We start from the raw sequence: 24,265 nt of genomic DNA, 5'->3' as shown, positions 1-24,265 counted from the left end.
ATACTAATCTCCATTCGGGAACATTATGGATCAAATTTAAATGTGGATCACATTTAAATCCTTATTTTTTTTTCTTTTTTTTAGCATCTCGAGGTATACGATTTTCCCATCTTTTTAGTTCTTCGTTGGATGAGTCGGTAGAGTCGTAGGCTAGCACTCGCTAGGCCCGAGTTCGAGTCTCCGGCCGGCTAATGAAGAATTAGAGAAATTCATTTCTCGCTATAATGTGGTTTGGATTCCACAATAAGCTGCAGGTCCCGTTGCTGAGTAACCAATTGGTTTTTAGCCACGTAAAATAAATCTAATCCTTCGGGCCAGCCCTAGGAGAGCTGTTAATCAGCTGAGTGGTCTGGTAAAACTATGGTATACTTTTCTACTTTTCATCAACCTGCAAGTCACCTACAGCGGAATGAAATCCTACTTGTCTTACTGGCCTAACTAACAAACTCAACTCTTTCATTTCTACGATAACAATGAGAAATCTCGAAAGCTCTTTTCAATTGAGGGAATAAAATGCCATTTGCATTTTATTATTATAATTATTTAGCAGTTTCCTCACGCTTCGAATGCGCTTACTTCTCTAAGCATTAATACCGGCAGGATTCGAAACTAAGCCTGCTAGGTTAAAGTGAGTCTTTCGTAAACTTCAAATACCAAGAATCATTATTTTGTTTATCAACGTTATTATTATTATTATTATTATTATTATTATTATTATTATTATTATTATTATTATTGAAAAGGTTGGCTGTATTCTGTGAATTTATCTTATACAGGATCTTTTCTGTTCTACTTATAATTGGCTTTTCAGGCTCAGCGATTTTGGTCAGCAACTGGCCAATATTCATATCGGAAAAGGACAGTGTGAGATGAGGGAAGTGTTTTTATTGAATTATTCGTTCAAAGATCTGTAGATTTCTTCGTGGTCTCGTTCGGTGGTTTGGATTCTGGATTCTATTCTTATTTCAGGTTGTGGTACCGTCGACGGTTATTATTATACTATTATTATTATTATTATTATTATTATTATTATTATTATTATTATTATTATTATTAATACTTCAGAAACGATTCTCCAGCATGAGCTCGACTAGAAAGTTTCGACATTACAGAAGGAATAGTATAACTGAACACGTAATAACATGTGATTTCTAGTATATGCAATACAAATATGCAATACAAATATATATTAAGTTCATAAGATAAACAAAAATATAGTTCACTTTAGAAAAAGTGTCATTTTCAAATGTCACAAGTTTCGTTCATAAGAAACCGGAGGATAGCAATTATAGTGCTTCTCAACTGACCTAAGTAACAAGGAGTTGTATGACCTCAGAATGGAGATAAAATATATAAATATAATTCTTCAAGGTAATACCGAAGGGACTGTTTTCTCCACGGATGGGAAAACTGTAAAATGCTAACAGCAAAATTATTTCATAAATACCAACTTTAGCTCTATTCGTTCACTTTAGGCTTGAAGGACGGGTAATCAAATAAGAAACCAGCTCAGTATACATAAGGTACGACGTACCTGAGAGATCACTAATTATATCTCGTCCGAATTTTATCTGTCGTTAAACGTTCTGATCTTGTTATTATTATTATCACATTATTATTCAGAAGATGAATCCTATTCGTATGAAACAAGCCCAAGGTCGCCACTGTCTTGAAATTCAAGCTTCCAAGGGATATGATATTCATTGGAAAGAAGTAAACGGTAATGGGAAACACAGAAGAGAGCATTTATTAACAAAGAGAAAATAAATTAAATCAACACATAAATACATAAAAAGTAAGTAAATTATTAAAGTACAAGAAGAAATTGTATTAGGGTAACGCATTGCATCTTCGTTTGAACTTTTGAAGTTCCAATTGCACGACTTCCTCAGAGATTTCCACAGTCCAACGGTGTGAGGAATATGAGGGAAAAACTACGGCGGTATGAAAAACGTCGACAAATCTGTAATTCGTGAAGATACCATTTGGTTATATGATCCCAAACATAAGGCTGTTTGTCTGATCACTGCTAACTCACTGTCCAGAACGCTGCTATTGCAAAGGCTCGACCAACATCCAGAAATAGTTTCTCTAGATTGGCTTCTGAGCTCAGCTGGTTTAAACTACAACGATAACTTGTGGTAGTTATTCCATGGCAATGGATGTAAGTCTCCTCGAGATAAATATACAAATGACGCTATGATCAGCTTTAATGTTTCATCAGATTTAAGGTTATCCTGCAAACTATGAAAACAGTATCACTGGAGAAGTTTAATAATAATAATAATAATAATAATAATAATAATAATAATAATAATAATAATAATAATAATAATAATAATAATAGTAGTAGTAGTAGTAGTAGTAGTAGTAGTAGTAGTAGTAGTAGTAGTAGTAGTATAATCAGCACCAGAGCACATAAGAAGCAAACTTACACTGGGGTAGGCCTCCACTTCTCCAGTTTCGCATTTTATCGTTTTAAACTTCTTATATACAGCACGGAGGTTTTCCAAGACATGTGGTAACGTCCATATAAAAATAGAATTTTCACGAACATTTTCCTTGAACAATGGTTACCAAGAAAGAATATTCGATAACCAATTCAAAAAATTTTTGAACAATATCTCATATGAAAACTTATCACAAACATGTATATAACTTGATAAGTTTTATAAGTATATAACTTTTCCAGGAGAGGAATTGTGCAAGGAAATAAGTCAAGATTTAACAAAAAACAAAAAAAAACAGACATTTGCCTCAGGACAATAACTTTCGGGTGAACAACTTATTCCACCACAAAGACTAGATCCCTTCTAAACAGTGTTCTGACATATCTCGCATGCTTGAATGTGAAGTTTGCATAACTGCTATTTAGGCTTTAGCAATGGGTTCCTCGCCGTCAGGACATCGGAACTTGCATGAAAAAAAAAAAATCTTACTATACCCCTCGAATCAGCCGTGATTGAGTGTTCAGAGAACATCTGCAATAATCACGTAAACTAAAATGAAATTCCAGATTGTATTTAAAGGAAATTACCTATCCGATATTCGAATTGCAGCCGTCTCCTTACTGACTCCTTACGGCCAAATTTAAACAACGGATCCCCGAATTCTCCCTTGAAACTGTTTCATCTGTTTAATTTCATATAGACAACGTATATATTTCTTATACAGAACCTTTTACCCTATCTTACTTGTTATTTTGTTAACATAATAGTATACAGTTAAAATTTCTAAATTTGTTCAATCTGGCATGGAACTAACTGTAGTCCATTTTAATTGTTTCATTACTAACCACATGCTCTTAATTTTTAACTTATTTTATTGTGGTACTTTGCTTTTTACACTACTTGCTTTTATATTCACTTATAATCAAATCTGAGTATTTGTTAATACAAAAATAAACCGTAGCTGATGACGGGTTAAGAATAGGAACCCTACACTTTATCAAATCATAATGGAGGCAATGGGAAGATGGACATTGTTACTGAAAGTCCTGCTATTCCTCATTCGTTTACGATTTCCGAGAGGGACTCCATCGCTAATAATAATAATAATAATAATAATAATAATAATAATAATAATAATAATAATAATAAAAAGGACTCAACTAACTTGTTAACGAGTAATAAAACACGCTGTCATACAGACAACCTTCAAAATTTTAAAGCAAGCTAAATTTTCTGGTTACCCCTTGTAATTAAGTCATCGTCTTCACAGGCATAGAATAACAGTGTTTGTAGCAGATATGCGGGTTAGATTTTAGGTGCTGTAAAAACTAAAGCGTCTCTGTACCGATTTACCAAGATTGCCTCAAAGCAGGCCCTGACGTAGTATTAATTAGAGCAGGTGCTCCTGGTAGACTCTAGTTGCCGGATACTATTAAAGCATTTAAATCGTCGGAAAAATTGTAAAACAACTGACTTCAGTGCCCAGGACATCAATATATAATTAACTTAAAATTTCCATGTTCTCCATAAACAGCCTCGAAAAAGGCTTTAGGCTTTATACATCTATTTTAGTGCTTTCACTTTTGAAATCTTAACTACATCGTATAAACTGGCATCAGATTCCATATACGGATATGTACTTTATGCAATCCGAAACTATTTTAAGTCACTGTATATTGATAATGAGCACAAATTCATATAGGACCTAAAAAGAAATACAGATCTGCTCAACTCCCAACCAAATTCTCTTAAAGAACGTTCCGACTAACGAACTGCTGAGCGAGACACATCGTGACTCTCGCAAAGGAGATAACTCTGACAATTCTTTCTCGAAAGGGCGCGTTTGGTAAAACGTCAGCGGTCTTTCGTACCATGAATTCAATTACCAGTGAAAATAACAAAATAGAGGAGCAACCCGACAAACAAACAGACGATCTCACTTCATTTTTGCACATGCATGTAACCAATTTTGACTGAAATGCCTTCAATTGGGTAGGAAGACGGACAAACGGAGGGGAAACCTTAAATCCATCCTCCAGCTTTGTCGCTAGTGGACAAATCAGCAAGCTTCCAGAAAAATGAACTCTTAAATGTAAATACATATACAAATCGAGATGAGGGAAGTAAGAGGAAAATAAAGAAAACAAATCCATGAAGATGAATCACCATGACTACATGGCAATTGTAGAGAAATATAAGGTAGGCGAACTAATGAAGCATTACCGATTCGTAAGTGTTCGTGAATCAGCATCCAAAGTTTCACACCACAGCGAAAGACGGAATCAAAGTGAAGTGGCGCTACAACAGTCAAGGTAACTGACACCGAAGCCCCAGCTATGTCAAGCAAGCACGCACATGTTCGGGGTTTTGTATAAGTTCTGACAGTACAAAAGGCAGTAAATGGTTTACCGATCTTCTAAAACATGGGTAAATAAGAGACTTTCCTATATAGTTCTTCAATCAATCATTAGCGACATTCCAAATGATAAAAAAAATTATTTTCAAATCCCTGTCACCTGTAACAAACTACGTCATCTCCTTTTACATTTTTCACTATTTCCTATCACTGGCATTATCGTTCTCCCGTTATTCGCAATTCCTACAATCCTGTTTTTCATGTTACCTTCACACACACACACACACACACACACACACACACACACATACAGTACATACCCATACGAACATGTTAATGGCCAATTTTGGTTGCTTACGTATAACAATATTAATAATACGGGAACCGTGACATGACTGGTGCAGCGCTCAGCTCATGTATCCAAGGCGTATGGATCGTTCTTGCCTTACCAACCCCAACCATTCTACATGAACGCAAATGGATACCATCGTCTGTTAGGGTCAAGCAAAAGAGCGTGGGACTAGCAATCTCATACCCATGATTTCATGTTCCCTTCTGGGGCCACTCTCTAAAGGGTGAAATTTCGTATGGTAACAAAAATATTAATTATGCCGATAAGATCAAAACCAATGAAAAAAAAGTATATTATCATATATCTTCAGAGGTTGCTTTATCATTCTTTTAGGGTTATGCTTTCATCCTTCATCTTCCTCCCTTCTCTATAGTGGCATTATACTATTTCGTTTCTTTCTGTAGAGTTAAATAATTTGTTGCTCGTTACATCGTCCTCTTTTAAATATTGTAAGGGGCCAAGTGCGTAATTAATCATCACACACGTATACAACTACTAGATCACAACAGGACGTATTATCCTAAAATCATTCGAAATTTCTGCCACTTTCAATATAATATACTTTGAACTATAAATCTAAACATCGTAAATGTATAATTATGAAAAAGGAACAGCAGCCTTCCGCAGAAAAGTACGATAATTTCATCATGCAAGGTAAATTCCTTACCACAGACTTAGTTCGCTTCAAACCGAAATGGAAACAATATCAACTTCTATAAAAATGAATCCCTCCAACTTGAAGAAAATCCGAAAGCAAATATGTCGTGCTGAAATGAATATGATGTATACACTTTAGGCCTAAGGCCAAGCAATTGGACCTACCTGGTCACTCGGCACTGGAACGGAAATTGACAGTAAAAGGTTTGAGAGGTTTAACGGGAGGAAAACCTCACAGTTGCACTATGAATCAATCATTAGGAGGGGGTGGAAAGTAAGACGGAAGAAAGAGAATATGAAAAGAAATATGTGTCGTGCTGGCTATGAAGAACCGTCCCCGGGAGACCTGTAAGCGAGGTGTCGAGCACCAGGCTAACTTACCGATCAAAACGAATGTTACACCCAAGGACCTGAAACAACTGGGAACAAAACCGGGGAATAATGACCATTAACTCGACAGAAAGAAAGCTGCTCAAAAATATCACCAGACGGTTTTATTCCCTTAACACAATAAGCTTGGGACAGAAATGCTCAAGTGGATTACGGTTAAAGGTAGGAGGGTGCCAGGAGTTTTGCCGCCTATCAAGTGCAGTACTTAAATCCTCTCTCTCTCTCTCTCTCTCTCTCTCTCTCTCTCTCTCTCTCTCTCTCACTGAATATATCACTGAATATAATATATATATATATATATATATATATATATATATATATATATATATATATATATATATATATATATATATATATATATATATATATATATATATGTATATATATATATATATATATATATATATATATATATATATATATATATATATATATATATAAAAATCTTACAGGCAGATATGAAACCAGGCATTTCACAGAACTTGCTGGAAATTTCAGGCAGATAGCGAAATGAACTCAGGGACGTTTGATTCCCAGGGCTAGTGCTAAACAGGGGAAATATTTTTGACTTCAGGGGTAGTACTAAACACGGCGAAACAGTGTAGGTGAGTCACTGTTTCGCCGTGTTTAGTACTAGCCCCTGGTGTGGGTTCAAATATCATAAAGTGCATTTCGCTATCTGCCTGAAATATCAGGCAGTTTGAAAATGCCTGGTTTATATATCTATATATATATAATATATATATATATATATATATATATATATATATATATATATATATATATATATATATATATATATATATATATATATATATATATATATAATGAGAGAGAGAAGAGAAAGAGAGATTATGGTTCCATCAAAAATTACTGTTCCTCGTACGTGTAACGTACGCTGTTTGTGTATGTGCGTATGTAAGAGAGAGAGAGAGAGCAGCAGTACGGGAAAAAGACCAGATTGTCTAAGGTAGACGCAAGGTTTAGGTTCATTAGATGCGATTTAGATTCAACTCGGTTGCCAGGAGGAGTAATGTAAACCTGTAAACCTTTCCACAGGAAGTAATGAGAGAGAGAGAGAGAGAGAGAGAGAGAGAGAGAGAGAGAGAGAGAGAGAGAGAGAGAAGTGTTTCGTTTTGTGGCTCACCAACGACCTCTCTAAAAGACCTCAAAAATGGCCGATGAACTAGTCTACGGAGAACTGCGAACTGTGATTTCGTTCTATCTTCCAAATTTTCAAGCCATAAAACGTGATGTGAACCTGATATATTCCGAAAATTCTCAAGTGTACTTATGCTCTCGATTACATATGAATGCATTATTAAATTCAGAATACTACGTAATGTACATTTATACTAACGCGTATCTCTTCTCTCTAATCCATTATTGTAAAAAGATATATATAAGTAATTAGGCATGGATATGGATAAAGATCATTCCACAAAAATATGTCTCTCTTTCTGTATATCTGTCTAGCTATCTACATTTGTATTATAATGTGTTTATTATACAGTACAGAAAGTTAAGTATACCTTAGTTTAACCAGACCACTGAGCTGATTAACAGCTCTCCCTAGAGAGAGCGGCCCGAAGGATTAGACTTATTTCACGGCTAAGAACCAATTGGTTACCTAGCAACGGACTTGCAGCCATTGTAGGAATCCGAACCATATTATACCGAGAAATGAATTTCTAATACCAGACATAAATTCATCAAATTCTTCATTGGCCGGCCGAAGACTCGAACGCGGGCCCAGCAGAGTGCTAGCCGAGAACTATACCAACTCGTCCAACGAGGAACATGAACTCTGATATACCTGTGCATTTTAATAACGTCTCTCTTTGCCAATATATGTACTTTAGTAACCGGTTGCGCACACATTTTTATGTATAAGTACGTAATCTCTATTCCAGCCATTATATTAACATGTCATGTGAAAAAATCTATATATTTTCTTCGCTAAAAATATCCTTGCTTGGTACTTTTAAGCAAAGACAAGTGACTTTCCAAAAATCCCCAAAACCGAGTTTAAGAGGGCCATGGCGGGGAGCCCACAATAACAGGAACCTCAAATACTGGAGGTCGACCATGACTTGATGACTATTTACCGCCGGGGAATCAAATGAGCTCACGCTGACAACCTTAACAACACTCTGACAGTCCATTCTCTTTAATCAACCTTTCTAGAATCCTACGATCTCCGTCACTTAAAGAGGGAAGGCTTTTAAATGAGAGGCCGATGGGGGCGGGTGAGCTTCCCAAGGCTTGGCGGGATCATGGCAAAGAAGGGAGAAGGAAAGGGGGGGGGGGAACTAAACATAGAAGGAAGCAATGGAACTACTTGTAAGAAAGTAAGTTATAGATACACTGAAATAAGCTGGAGACTTTCTTCTTAGCGGAATAACATCCATTATATTTTCTCGGTGAATCTTGTGAATTCGAAATGTGCGGAACGCTATTTGGGTTCTACAGACAATTTTTTTTTTTTTTTTTTTTTTTTTTTTGAGCTGATAGGTAACATGGGTAAAAGAGGAATGAGGGCAGTGGGTTTTCAAGACGCATTTTGCACACAGATTCATCTCGTTAATAACATCAGTCACCAAATAGAACATGAATGCGGCAGTGACTACTGTCTCCGTTTTGGTTTTCTTGAAAAAATGTGGCCTTTTTCTTCTATGAGGCCACGTTTTCAGATTGACTGATTGATTTATAGATTTTAGGCATATGCCAAGCACTGGAGCAACTAAGGCCATTCAGCGCTGAAACGGAAATTGAGAGTGAAAAGGTCTGAAAGGTGTAACAGAAGGAAAACCTTGCAGTTGCACTAGGAGAGGGTGGACAGTAAGATGGAAGAAAGAGAATACGAACGGAGGTACAGTAAAAACAATGAAAGCAGTTGCAGCTAGGGGCCGAAGGGACGCTGCAAAGAACCTTAAGTAATGCCTACATTGCACCGCAAGAGGTGCGCTGATGGCACTAACCCCCCCTCTACGGGCCACGTTTTCAGAGGAAATCCATGGCCTTTTCCTTCTAAGAGGTCACATTTTCAGAGGAAAACATAACGAAGACAGTAGTCAAGTCGCTGCCGCATTCACCCTCTATTTGGTGCCTGACGTTGTTAAAATTTATGTCAGGAGCATTAAATTTCTATCGTTTATTGTATAGTTTGTCAACAGACATTTGTTACAGAAAGCTGGCAATATTGAAGAAAACAGAACAGTAGAAACAACTTGTGTTGCCAAACACAAAATATATCCTATATAATCTTAAGTTCCGGGGAAATCAAGTTCGAAAGTTTCCAATTATCAAGTCTCTGGCTCAAGGGATGATCGACATCCTCCCAAGATGATTGAAATAATGCTCTCGAGTCTGTCAGTTCTCAGGCTTAAACGCTGACTGGAAGGTTTTCGGATAATGATTAGCTAGCCTGTAAGCTACAACACTAAATCTTACGTCAAAAGTCTATTATTTTACGAAAGAAGTCTTCTCCCTATGGAGGTGACAGTTTCAGGATACAAATGTCCCTATTAGAGAGACAAAATGACGAAGTGAGGAAATACAATATAATTCTCAGTGCTCAAGAGGCCATTATATCCAAAACCGACAGGCTTTTGATCTTGGGGAACAAAGTCTCCACACAAATCTGGAGTCACTTCTCGAGTTATCACATGAAAACAGTGCTGTGATGATCTCAACTCCCAGGGAGGAGGCACACGCACCATGTTGAAAGCGAATAATTTTCTGGCTGTCTAAACCTAAAGTTCCCTTGTCGTTCGAAAATCCGGCGAACATTATTTTCCACTAAAGGTATTTTTAACGAGTTTGGAAATCTGGTTCACTGGTGCACCTGTGATAGAGTAGCCTATGTCTAGAAATCGGGTGTCTTAAACATTTCTATAACAACTATGACTCTTTGTGACGTTAGCTGTCTGTGACGAGGTGAGAATTCAAGATGAATGGCTCTGGGCGAACGAGGATGATTCTGCCTTAGCTATCTAACATTCCTATTTCCGGAATCTGGTTCTAGACATATTTTGTTGAAAGCTGAGTGTGGTCATTATACTATACACACACATCCTATATATATATATATATATATATATATATATATATATATATATATATATATATATAACGTATATATTATTTCAATATATCTATTACCTGTTTCCCAATCTATTAATTCCAGGTTTCTGTCTCTATGATACTAATTTAACGTGTTTATATGTCTGCGTAAAATTAAGTAAATATAACTGAAATATACACGAAATCTTCTGATAAATATATATGATTATTAAGGGTGTACCCAAAACTCTCCGCTGTGTCTTTCTATAATAATAAGCATTATACATTGTGTACGTGTGTGTGAGAGAGAGAGAGAGAGAGAGAGAGAGAGAGAGAGAGAGAGAGAGAGAGAGAGAGAGAGAGGAGTCCAGCTTATTAGTGACGCTGTGTCTAGCCAGTCAAGGAGGTTGAGAGGAATAGCATACAGAAAACATTGGCCAATTGCCAGAATCGTGTTGGCAGAGCAATGGTGAGCAAGACCATATACTTAACAGTTTGTTCTTTGGAAAGGACTTGCGTATCCAGGGAATTACTTACTATTATGTTTTTCGGTTCAACTGAACTAGTTCATAACAATAACGTTATGTACTTCCCCTCTCACTGTTAGTGATATTTTTCATACTGGCTGTAATTGTCGTTAATCCGTGTACTGTAATCCGTGTACTGTAAGTGGATATGCATAAATAACGTCACGGTTAATTACATCAAATTTACGAGTAAAAACATTCGTTACAACATATGGCACACATTTTCTGCTGCAAAAACGTCATATCTTTCCGAGACAGTTTAATCTACACATTCATACATTATTGAAAGCTGCTTTGAGGGAAAATGAACAGCAATCAACATCTAGTAAGGCAGCCTTATGTACAATAGTTTATTCATAGCTGTTCCTTGGATCATCAATGAAACACCAGCTTTAATGCCACCGAGACGCGGGTCTGCTAAGTTATATAAGTTATAACTAGGTTTCAAGTGCATCAGGTATCCAATTGTAAACACACGTTTCAATTGCTTAATTAATTATTAAGTAATGAGCAGTGTGAATTCGCTTCCAATCTTTTAATAACCTAAAGCGTCCATCCGTCTATAACGTCGGTTTCCACATAATACTACGTGGGATTCTTCCACATCAAAAGACTACACGTCGAAATTATTTATGTTTTCAAAAGGATTAAAAAATGATGTGTTTATATGGAATAGCAAAAAGGAACATTACATCAATTTTTCCTTGATTTTATACAGTTAAAGCCACAAAAAATACATCAAAGAAAATTTCAGCTTAAAACGTATCGCAATGTAATTCAACAGCTTTGCTGCTTCAAAAATCAGGATTGAAACCTTAGTAATGATCATTAAACATATGAATTGAAACCTCAACTTATATATAATGACCATATTAAAACATATGAATGTAGGAAGTGATGTGCAAAAACAATAATGCTTTGATGCAACTTTATATATATATATATATATATATATATATATATATATATATATATATATATATTTTATATAATATATAATGTATCTATATATATATATATATATATATATATATATATGCATACATATGTGCATATACATATATATATATATATATTATATATCTCACGTTATGGCATCAGTCATACTAAAAATACTTGACAGATTGATTTTACTTGATTTACGTAATTTCAACGCTGTAACGACTATGAGCATTGCAGCCGTAACACAACAGATGAAACGTATGAAAAGGAAATAAAAAAATCTCACGTTTCACAATAATTAATGAAAACTGACTCCCCCTTTTACTGAGAGTGCGGAACACAGGAGAGAAATTAAGACTGATATTTCGAAAAGTTTTCCAAGTCTAGATTTAAAACTGATACACAAGAATCCCTTGACTTTCGGATCTATGTTCAGGCATAAGAATTCTCTTCATCCTCAGATGTAATCTTCTGTGGTCTGTATGTTTACCTGTCTGAAAAGTAATCCGAGGAAACTACGGGGGATCCACTAAAAGACTAGCCTACTGGAAGTTCGCATCGATTCTCATCGCCGAGTTAGACATAGACGTAGGTGTACGTCTTCAAAACACACACATACACACACGCACAAACACAACAACAACACCAACCACAGCAACAACAATTCAACCATCAGAGAACATGCAACCATGAACAAAACAACGTCTTCATACAGAAACTATGAAATTATTATAAAAGTTTCAGATGACTCTTGAACTGGTTTTAGAATTTAGGCCAAAGGCCAAGCACTGGGACTTATGAGGTCATTCAGCGCTGAAACGGAAATTAACAGCAAAAGGTTTGAAGGATGTAACAGGAGGAAAACCTCGCAGGTGCACTATGAATCAATTGTTAGGAAGAAAGAGAATGTGAAAGGAGGTACAGTAAAAGGAACGAAAGGCGTTGCAGCTAGGGGCCGATGGCACGAAGCAAAGAACCTTAAGTAATGCCTACAGTGCACTACATTACATGACTCCTCTGTTGATGTAATAAGAATCTCTATATGAAATAACTGTTACCAAAGCTCAACAACCGATTATTTCCACATTTACATTTGAGCTTTTATTGTATCCATCTCTCAGCGTTTTCACCTACTGCTGATAGGTTGGTCTCCCAAGTCAGTTTGATTTGAATTTTTTGTTAATTCTAAGTTTTTTTTTCTCTGCTTTAAATAATTAATGTTTTAAATGCCGCATTATATAATTCTACAGTTTTCAATCTTGTAGTTTTCTTAAAACATTTTCTCTAAGGCATAAGTTTTTTATTGTGTATACATTTTAAACAGTTTTACTACATAATTATGTTACAATCTACGTCTTTTTTTTTTAGCCCTGAAAACGGGATAAGTCCCGAAACGCTGAACAAGAAAAAAGAAAAATATTCTCCGGACTATTCGTCATCCTTTTCATTTCATCTCTAAATCTCCTATGAGCAATGACCTGCCTCATTTTATTTATCAGTCTATCATATCTATTATATATATATATATATATATATATATATATATATATATATATATATATATATATATATATATATATATATATATATAGATATATAGATATATATATATATATATATATATATATATATATATATATACTTATACATACACACTATATATATATATATATATATATATATATATATATATATTAAAACTTTATCACTTGCACAATTGCTCGTTGTATTAATACAATTGATAACAGGACCCCAGGCAAACTTTATGGTATCTAGCGGAGATATTTACTCAGCTACCAGACGATGAGGATGGTTAGTCCTGGAAAGCTTGTAACATTGTCTGAATAAATGTCTCCGCTGTATACCATCCTGTTTAACTAAGGTCCTGTTATGTGTGTGTGTGTGTGTGTGTGTGTGTGTGTGTGTGTGTGTGTGTGTGTGTGTGTGTGTGTGTGTGTGTGTGAAAAGGAAAAGATGCAAAATTGAAATATCAAACGACTTAAGACAAGGGACGACTGCTCTTGCAAAGATAAATATAGAATTTGCTAAGTTCCACAATAGGACAATGAGTTTATACAGTATGACGGGTGCTTCAAGGTCACATAACAGGAGGGTAAAAAACCTCGTACATCGATAAAACTTACCAAGATGATATCTGCAAAAAACGAAGAAAAATAATCACACTAAACTTCGAGCCTACAGTATGAAAGCAATATTCTCAAAATGGACATAAGACCAATAAAATGTTCACGTATTTGAAATGAGCGAAAACTATCACTGGCAAAGCAACATTTTTCCTACAGATATCATAACTAAACTTGTCTTAGAATTACGCGAGTGTAAAAAGCACTGACATACGAGAGAAAAGAACCCCGAGTAAAACGGGAGGGACGCTGTTGTTCAGCTGTCATGAACTTGAGGCACAAAAGAGCCCAAGAAAAACCTGGAACGAAACCTCCAGCAGATGGGAGGAAGTCTGGCCCCGAGAGTCTTTTCTCAGACTCAGTCTAATGCCTCGGAGATATCGAGACCGACAACAAAGGATTCCATGACGACACCCCAGAGGGAGGATGCCCATACATCAGCAGGATGAGAAAAAGGAACCCACCAAAATCTTGTACTTGCGGAAGTTATGTAGCTGTTCTACAGATGATTTAGGTCACGATAGGGAAGTTGGTTCGAGTATCGAGTGCTTTCCCATAACGCCCATACAACTAGGTTTGGTACTACTATTTACATTATAAATAAGCATGTGCTTTTGATAAAATTCCCACAAAAATTTAGAGAATACGGAATACTTGTGTACTAGGAGATTCAACATTTAGTTTTTGCATTACTAAATTTTGAAGTTATGAGTTATAAGCATCAAAAATAAATATGTACGTATGAAACCTGGTCATACCATAACGAAATCAACCAAGATTATTACAACTTTTTTCGTAAAAAGAATTTCCATATTTTGTATAACACTTTTACCGACTATATTGTCATCGTTTCCCATTTATTTCGTTATATTTAAAAAATATATTTAATTCATTTTTTTATCTTTTTATTGTTTTTATAGGATCTATGTTGTTCATTTAATTGATCTCGGCGTCAATGACCCATTTGTCACGATGCCAGATAACTCAACATCATCCATTCATTCATCAAACTTTGTTAAGGTCAAACCAGCAGAAACGTATGTCCGAAGATTTTTTTTCTTAATTATCAACTCAATTAATTACCTAAGTCAACTAAGGGACTTTTATATCAATGGGATTTTCTTTTTACATGTTGGAGGTCTTAAAAACTTCGAAAACCGACGAGCAGAAAAATGGAAAAATGCGATTATAATACATTAAAGAACAGTGCTATCCAAAACATTGTTATCCAGAGACGAATATTTTTCTACAACTAACTGTAAAAATACAGTCATTATAACATAAGTTTTATACATGTCTGAATCATAAATAATCGATGTCTCAAAGAAAACAAAGCTACACAAAAACATCGCTAGCAAACAGGTCAAATGTCGAAGAGAATAAATATACGCATTAACAACACTGAAAAACAAATGGCGAGTACGATAAGAAGTCATTTCCATTGCTAATGGAAGTAGGACAAAACCCTATGATGCTTTTCAAATACGGAATTCTATTCGGATATTCGGAAATGCCTTGCTTCAAATGTACGCTCAAGATACAGGTACAACTACAAAAGTATAATAGGAATAAATACCAAGTGCACTTACTTTAAAGCTTCTCGATCGCGTGAAAGAAGAGGGATTTCTAGAGGATTCCAAGCAGGCAGCACTACCTTCTGTAAATGAGAAACACGTGAGAAATGAAAGACAAGCTTACGACTACAGGCAGTGTCACGCAAGCACATTTCCTGTCATCCTTTAGCATCATGTAACCAAACTCTGAATCATGCAGCAGCCAATAACTGATCGAGTTATTTAATGACATCCCACATTACCTGGAGCTAATGGCAGGTATGGAATCGAGTGTGTTCGTGCTCATGCAACATCACTAAAGGCGAGGACACACGAACACATTATGCGGATTCAGACAGAGCCACATGGACTATTTCCAGCATCCTGCAATGCCATGACATTAATAAGGGTGCCAGAAGGCACTCATGTTGCCACACAACCCAAATCGTTGGTTACCTTAAACAGGCATTTTCCTTTCTTCAGGTAGCAGTCAAATATATGTTCAATGAAATAATTTACTTCATTCTATCTATTGCTTACGGGACAAGTGTCAATTCCCTGCTATAAATCTAGCCTAGTTCCAAAACTGATAGTTACCGCTTCCCAACAAAAACATTAAAGCAAAAATTCCCCCCTAGAAAAGGTTATACGACTCAACTAGCATAGGCTGGTAAAGTTTTGGACAAGATTCTCCTTTACTACCAACGCAAAAGAGGTTACCCAGCTTTCACTGTAGGATGAGTTTAGGAACTTACATTTTGCAACTGCTAGATGCTAAAACTTACTAGAAATTGTGCCCATGTATTAGCGCGTTGCGTCATCTTGCGTCCAAGAATGGCAACTTTGTTGGCGCCGGCAAAAATGGAGAAGGCTGTCAGATACGTTCCTAACTAATGGCAAAACAGGTTAATTTAACACTTTGGAACCATGATTAACCTCTTCCACTGGTTATATTGTATACCATTCTTGGAGCTAAGTTTTTCCTTTAAGACTTTTTTTACTTCAATAACTAAGTTTTAGACTGGGTCTATTACAAGCAAGCTACCAAGGTGCGGTCAAATATAATGAGCTGGCTAATGTCCTATAAGCATAACTTATTGACTAATAAAACCATTTGCAAAACGGACAGAATTTTAAGAAATATCCCTGTCCGTGGTATAAAACGATACAGCCCGTGCGACAACCCACCCACAGGTGCCCTTGTTGGTGGCAGGGGCTCACAAAATGAAAGAAATCGCCCAAGTGACGCCTAGTTAACGAACGTACCTAACGAGAGTACAGATAACAAAGACTGGTTACTCGGTGCAGTTTGTAACAAGATGCTGGAGAATGCAAGAAAATATATTCGTCTGACACCGTCTTGCGTTAACAATTTTTTTAACCTCTTGTTTAAATCCATCACGTTCACGCACACTAATATCAGCCACAAACATATAACGGGTATTCACACTGCTACTTATTAATACCAAATTTCAAACTGCTACGTATTAATACCAAATTTCACACTGCTACATATTAATATCAAATTTCACACTGCTACATATTAATTTCAAATTTCACACTGCTACATATTAAATGTCAAATTTCACACCGCTACATATTGATATCAAATTTCACACTGCTACATAATATCAAATTTCACAATGCTACATATCAATATTGAATTTAACACTGCTACATATTAATAACAAACTTCACACTGCTACATATTAATATCAAATTTCACACTGCTACATATTAATATCAAATTTCACACTGCTACATATTAATATCAAATTTCACACTGCTACATATTAATATCAAATTTCACACTGCTACAAATTAATGTCACATTTGACTCATAAAGCATAACAAGAATACAATAAGTGAAAGTCAAAGGGCCTTGTCTTATATAAAATGAGAGTGAAAAGAAAAAAAGAGAGAATAAATTCAAACACACATACAAGATTTGGTGTTCACAAAACAAAAAGACGATAGCTTCCAACTTGAAGACAAGATTAAATTAATGGAAAGATTTCTAACACATGCATAAAAAGCGGGGGGGGGAGGGGGAGAAGGGAGGTTACACTACTCATAAACGATTGGTAAAGTTTCGTGTTTCCAAAATTCAGTCTGAAGACAACCTCCCACTGATAAGGTACGCTGAGCAGAAAACATCCTATTCCCAATTTCTTTTCTCATTATCATCATTATTAAGATGAAAAAAAAAAATTATATGCACCTTCGGCTTCAAGCTGATCCGCAATGATAGATTCCTTTCAGCGACCATCAGCGAGGCCAGATTAATATCTGTGTTAATATTCCGTAAGCCTTCGAGCATAATAGATCCCCGTCTGTCACAAAAGGCCCCCAGCCAATCTGCAAGAAGATCGGTTTCATTCCTTCACTTTGATCATCTTTAAAACCAGCACAAAATATAATCCTTCTGTAGCTCATCTTCTTTAGACCGTCCGAATGAGATGAATTTTCCTGTGCAGGTGCTCATCAAACACGGAATTTCTGAGCTTTTTGGTTCCCCTGTAACAGTAATTTCAGACCCACTTTAACGTAACCTAATATTATAATAAGGTTTAAATTATATGAGAACAATATGTCTTTCTTCCATCAAACGTAACACACTAATTTTTCGGTTGAGGTCCTCTATGCACAATATTGCTACCCAATACCGATTGCACTAGACCCAGTCCATGTATTTCTACCTTTGTCATCTGTCTTGTTTTCAAGCGTGCCTTCAATGGCTCGCGCATGAAAACTTTTCATGAAGTTGCCTCTCCATCCAACCCTGGATCTACCCACTGGTCTTCTTCCTTCTACAGTATCTTCCTTGCAAGTTTGTTCGGATTCCACAATAAGCTGTAGGTCCCGTTGCTAAGTAACCAATTGGTTCTTAGCCACGTAAAATAAGTCTAATCCTTCGGGCCAGCCCTAGAGAGCTGTTAATCAGCTCAGTGGTCTGGTAAAACTACGGTATACTTTTTTTTTTTTTTTTTTGATACCCTGTCCTCCTTGGATAACAAACTATTAATAAACTCCTTTTAACAGCTTCCTCCAGACCACTAAGGAATAAAGGTAACTGATACCTTGCGTCTGAAATAACCCATTACAATCAATTTTTTTAAAAAGTTACTTAGGCAACCCAGAAGGACATCAATTCTTGCATTTGCGATTTTCAAATCACATTGTTCCTCTTTGCTAAAATTTACTTCGATGACCATCAATCAGCAGAAATACTTATAACTCTTCATCAATTTTCTCTAAATTTTCTTATCATCTTTGAGATATAAAAATTCACGTCCCCATCAACAATCTGCTGACCATTCAAGGACAGATTTATTTTTGGCTTCTTCAGGGACTCTGCAAATGTGATCTTTCGTCTCGGCATTATAATTCTTCCGAATGTCAAAAATGCTAGTCATTTCCTCGTAAATGAACTTAGCCTAATTGCACTGTACGGAGGATGTTTAATCATTATTACTGCTGCTGTTGCTTTTGCTGTTATTGATGTTGCCACTGCTATTAAAAAGAGTAAACCACTACTTACAAACTTACAACAAAGTTAAATTTGGAAAAATTTCAATCGAAGACGATCTCAAAATTTTCTAATCACCCAGGGCTGTTTAACCCTGTCATCGGACTTTGCAATAAAAAAAAATATACTCTACCCGAATCGAATCAGAAAATTAATGCCCATTTGGCCCCAGTGCGGCAACCATAAGTATCGACTTTCAAATATCAAGCAAGTAAGAACACCGACCAACAACTTAAACTAGATTTAAACAACAAATGAATTGAAAAACATCAAACAGCACAGCAATTCACTGTTGGTTCTCTCATTGTATGAGAGAGAGAGAGAGAGAGAGAGAGAGAGAGAGAGAAATTCTATGAACCATGTAATAAATATAAATTCTGAAGAACATTATGCTATCTACCGTCTTCTATATACAGCAACACTAATTCTGGGATAAGTGGAATTTCTGGTCATTAGTGGCAATTCTAGTCACTAATATGAAAGTTATTACTTCCTATGCTAGATTAATGTTGAGAGAGAGAGAGAGAGAGAGAGAGAGAGAGAGAGAGAGAGAGAGAGAGAGAGAGAGAGAGAGATTTTATAACTTTTTCAACCGGCCCACTGACACAAATCCGCTCCCTTGTTTCTCGCAGAGAACAAAATGGCAATTTTCTCTGTCTTTGACCGGAATAAATTTAATCATTTTTGACCAATAACAAAGATATGATATTAATTGCTCATTTTTCATACAGGTAATTGCATAAATCGCAATATCGTGATTACGTCGCTTAATGAAAAACTCGTTCTGAACTAAACGCGAATGAAACGTGCAAATGGGAGGTCGGGAGAACAAGAAATTTATATGCGGTTTAGAACGTATACCTGATATACTGTATTATATATATATATATATATATATATATATATATATATATATATATATATATATATGTATATAATATATATATGTATATATATATATATGTATATATATATATATATATATATATATATATACTATATGACAACCCAACCCTGCGCTGCCCAGGAAATCTCTGAATGACAACTAGTAAACTCTCTCTCTCTCTCTCTCTCTCTCTCTCTCTCTCTCTCTCTCTCTCTCTCTCTCTCTCTCTCTCTTCCTGTTAAGACAGTTGCTTCAGTTACAATGCCCAGCAATTTTGACATTTTATATTTCACTATTTCTCATCCCTCCTTTCCTATAGGGGCTGAACTTGGACTTGAAGGGCATCAGGAGTGTCTCAGTTCATGCCAGTGATCTCAAAAGCTATTGATTAGACTCTTAATATCTGCCATTTTTTACATTTTATTTTTCACCCCTTCTCACCGGGACCCTTCCTATCGGAGCTGAATCTGGACTTAAAGGGCATTGGGAGTTCACTATTCATCTCAGCGACCTCAAAAACTATGGATTAGACGCTAATATCTGTAGTTTTCAGTTATTTTTACATGTCACCCCCCCTCCCACACCCCTTCCCTGGGGCTGAACTTGGACTTAAAGGGCATCGGGAGTGTCACTATTCACCTCAAAATCTATGGATTGGACGCTAATATTTATCGCTTCGGTTATTTTTACGTCACCCCCGTTCCCACCCCCCTTCGCTATTGGGGCTGAACTTGGACTTAAAGGGCATCGGGAGTGTCACGGTTCTTCTCAGGGACCTCGAAAACTATGGACTGGACGCTAATATCTGTCGTTTCGGTTATTTTTACATGTCACCACCTTCCCAACCCCTTCTCACCTGGCCCCTTCCTATCAGGGCTGAACTTGGACTTGAAGGGCATAGGGAGTGTCATTATTAATCTCTGCAACCTCGAAAACTATGGATTAGACACTAACATCTGTAATTTTCGGTTATTTTTACGTCACCCCCTTCCTATCAGGGTTGAACTTGGACTTAAAGGGCATCGGGGGTGTCATTATTCTTCTCAGTGACCTCACCTCGAAAGCTGTGGATTAGACACTTAACATCTGTTGTTTCGGTTATGTTTATATGTCACCCTCTTCCTAACCCACCTCCCTATTGGGGCTGAACTTGGGCTTAAAGGGCACTGGGAGTGCCACTATTCATCTCAGCAACCTCGAAAACTTTGGATTAGACACTAATATCTGTCGTTTTCGTAATTTTTACATTTTATCCCCTTCCCACACATCCACCCTTTGGAGCCAAGATATGTATACCAAGGTTGGTTGAAATTGCTCAATGCATTTCAGAGTGTATGTGGAACATACACACACACACATAAATACATACATCCATTTTTATATATATATAGATGTATGTATGTGTATATATATATATAATCCTCAAGAACATAATGTTTCCACCAGTATCATGTTTTTCCCAATATCAATCAAATTTTTAAATCTTACATCTTTTCATTTGTAAGGGTCACATTTCAAAAGACCGCAATTTTTGTTTTAATGACATATTCATTATAGTGTATATGTAACTTCTGTTAATTTTAAAATCAAATATTTCTTGTAATGGTAATAAATATAATTTTTAAATACAAGTCCAATCATGTGTCGTCATATTTGTCTATTCCGACATCATATTTCCCTTAAATCAAAGTTGCTATTTTTAATCACGTATTTTCCTACTCATTTCATTGTGAAACTGGAAGTATATAATTACGGCACACTACATTGAATAGAATAGAATATAAAATTTGGGCCAGAGGCCAAGCAATGGGACCTATGAGGTCATTCAGCGCTGAAATGGAAATTGACAGTAAAAGGTTTGAAAGGTGTAACAGGAAGAAAACCTCGCAGTTGCACAATGAATCAGTTGTTAGGAGAGGATGCAGAGTAAGATGGAAGAAAGAGAATATGAGAGGAGGTACAGTAAAAGGAGCGAAAGGGGTTGCAGCTTGGGGCCGAAGGCACGCTGCAAAGAACCTTAAGTAATGCCCACAGTGCACCGCATGAGGTGCCGTGATGGCACTAGCCCCCTACGGCGGACATACTGCATTTGAGCGAGATATTCCCAAGGTGTATTTAATACGATATAACTGGTTTTTTATTTGGCCAAATATCTGAAGGAATAAATAGTCTTTTGTTGCCTAATATTTAAAAGTAATAAAAAAATGACGAGTAGATTAAGTAACCGACTTCGTGGTCGTCTACCACGGTGGAGATAGCCTGATATAGATTGTTAGTACAGAATCTGAACTAGACCGAAATGAGTAAAGCAGAGTCGAAAGCACTTCTCTCTCTTCCTTGATGGATGAACATTTGTGGTCATTGTACCCTACTTGCAACCTACAAAGACAGGTTCGAATCCTAGTCAGGGCTGTAGACATTTATCATACATAATTCCCTTTGGGTGTAAATTATTGTCATTGGAAAGTGAATTCTATGGGATTAAGTACAGAAGAGTAGCTATCAACTTTTACCTTTGTTGTTAGCCCATTGTACAAAACTACTGTCAGGCTAGTTCCAACCCAATTTGGCCTGTTAAGAATACAAAAGAGGAGAGAGAGAGAGAGAGAGAGAGAGAGAGAGAGAGAGAGAGAGAGAGAGAGAGAGAGAGACTGGTTTCATATTCTGGCTATTGAGAGAACAAACTGGTGGGGAAAAGTCAAGGACGACCATGCCTATCACCTTCGGAGGCGATGACTTCGAGAACAATATGCAAATTGCACTTAATTATTTGCCAGCTTTTAAAGCTAAGGCGTACGTCCACACTCATTAGGCGAGGAGTAAAGTGAATACTGCATCCTCGGCTGTAGCTGGGAACGGTCAGTCATTAACTTTCCCGCAATCCTTTATATTTGTAACAATCATTCTCTTTGAATTAAGAGTGAAGCATAACAATCATTCTCTTTGAATTAAGAGTGAAGCACAATGTATTTTCCCCGTCTTTTCTAGATTTGTAAGAATTAAAGCGACGACTTTTTTTTTTTTTTTTGCTATGCTCAGAATGGTTCATCCATAACCTCCAACCTTACCGAAGAATTTTTTTTTTTGACTTAACAATCAGTCTCAACCGTAAACTGGTTCTTTCTTATCGTTCCATTTCAATGAGTCAATAGATCATCAGTTATATACTACTAAAAAAATTATTAACTAATTATTGGCTTGGATCGTGTCAAGATTAGCGAACCCAACATCATGTCAAGAATAGCAACCCCAATGATCCCCGTGTAAAGAATGGCCAACCTTTCCGGTCCGAACTCCAATTCCACATGAGGGCAAGTACTAAACACGGCGAAACAGTGATTCATCTACACTGTTTCGCTGTGTTTAGTACTAGCCCCTGGGGGGGGGGCAAACGTACTTTGCCCTGCTTAGTACTAGCCCCTGTGGGATCAAATAAGCTCTTCGTTGGGCGAGTCGGTCGAGTTGTGGGCTAGCACTCGCTAGGCCCGAGTTCGAGTCTCCGGCCGGCTAATGATGAGTTAGAGGAATTTATTTCTGGTGATAGAAACTCATTTCTCACAATAATGTGGTTCGGATTCCACAATAAGCTGTAGGTCCCGCTGCTAAGTAACCAATTGGTTCTTAGCCACGTTAAATAAGTCTAATCCTTCAGGCCAGCCCTAGGAGAGCTGTTAATCAGCTCAGCGGTCTGGTAAAACTAAAGCAATGTTGGGTATACTGTACGGGTAACTTTCGGTGCTTTGACAAGAAGGAATATCAGATCACCACACCACTCAGCTTGTGGCCGGCAAGGCACCACCAGGGTCACTCCGAAACCAGGAGTGACCAACACATAGTTGTTCACTCTCCTGTATCCTCCTATGCAGCCAAAGGGTCTAGTACTAGCAAGCAGACTACCAGGGGCTTCCTGTTTAGCTGCAAGGCAAAAAGTCAATCACCATGGATCCCCAAACTTCAAACAGCTTCCTCCACTATGTGTGGGTGCAGGGACCATTCTATTCCCATGACCTGCCCCTCCCAACTAAGCTAGTTGGCCAACACATTCCAGGATGGCATAATGATCCACTCATACACAAACGGGAAACAAGACCATAGCTTCCTATATGTTGATTCTCTTGTTTCTCTTTGTTGATCACAATGTAATCTGAAAACCTACCTTGATGAAAAGCAAAACTGTGATGAATAAAAAACACACAACACCATATATACAACAAAATGGATGAGAGTGTCAACTTGGTCAGTCTTAACCAGACTGTGGCAAAGAAAAAGTGATTGATGACAGGTCATTAACCTTGTTACAAAGTTTCAACAATCAATTCCAGCTTACACTAAGGAATACTCCTAAGTAAAAGGTTTGTATCCCTATATAAACAAATATGGCTTATGCCTTCTGAGAGAAATAATATAAAGGTAA

At 36.7% G+C, this 24,265-nt stretch overlaps 1 protein-coding gene across 1 annotated transcript in view; it reads right to left on the bottom strand.

The window, feature by feature from the left end:
• smog (G-protein coupled receptor 158 smog) overlaps positions 1 to 24,265 on the bottom strand; it is a 563,528-nt gene that overhangs the window by 535,873 nt on the left and 3,390 nt on the right. Inside the window, exon 2 of the mRNA XM_067119738.1 lies at positions 15,473 to 15,540. Within this exon, the coding sequence (XP_066975839.1) occupies positions 15,473 to 15,540 (68 nt within the window). The remainder of the gene's footprint in view (positions 1 to 15,472; positions 15,541 to 24,265) is intronic.

The sequence above is a fragment of the Macrobrachium rosenbergii genome, chromosome 2, assembly GCF_040412425.1.
Source record: "Macrobrachium rosenbergii isolate ZJJX-2024 chromosome 2, ASM4041242v1, whole genome shotgun sequence".
In the NCBI taxonomy this organism is placed as follows: domain Eukaryota; kingdom Metazoa; phylum Arthropoda; class Malacostraca; order Decapoda; family Palaemonidae; genus Macrobrachium; species Macrobrachium rosenbergii.
The sequence above is the reverse complement of the archived record's forward strand: the minus strand, read 5'-3'. Positions and strand labels throughout refer to the sequence as shown.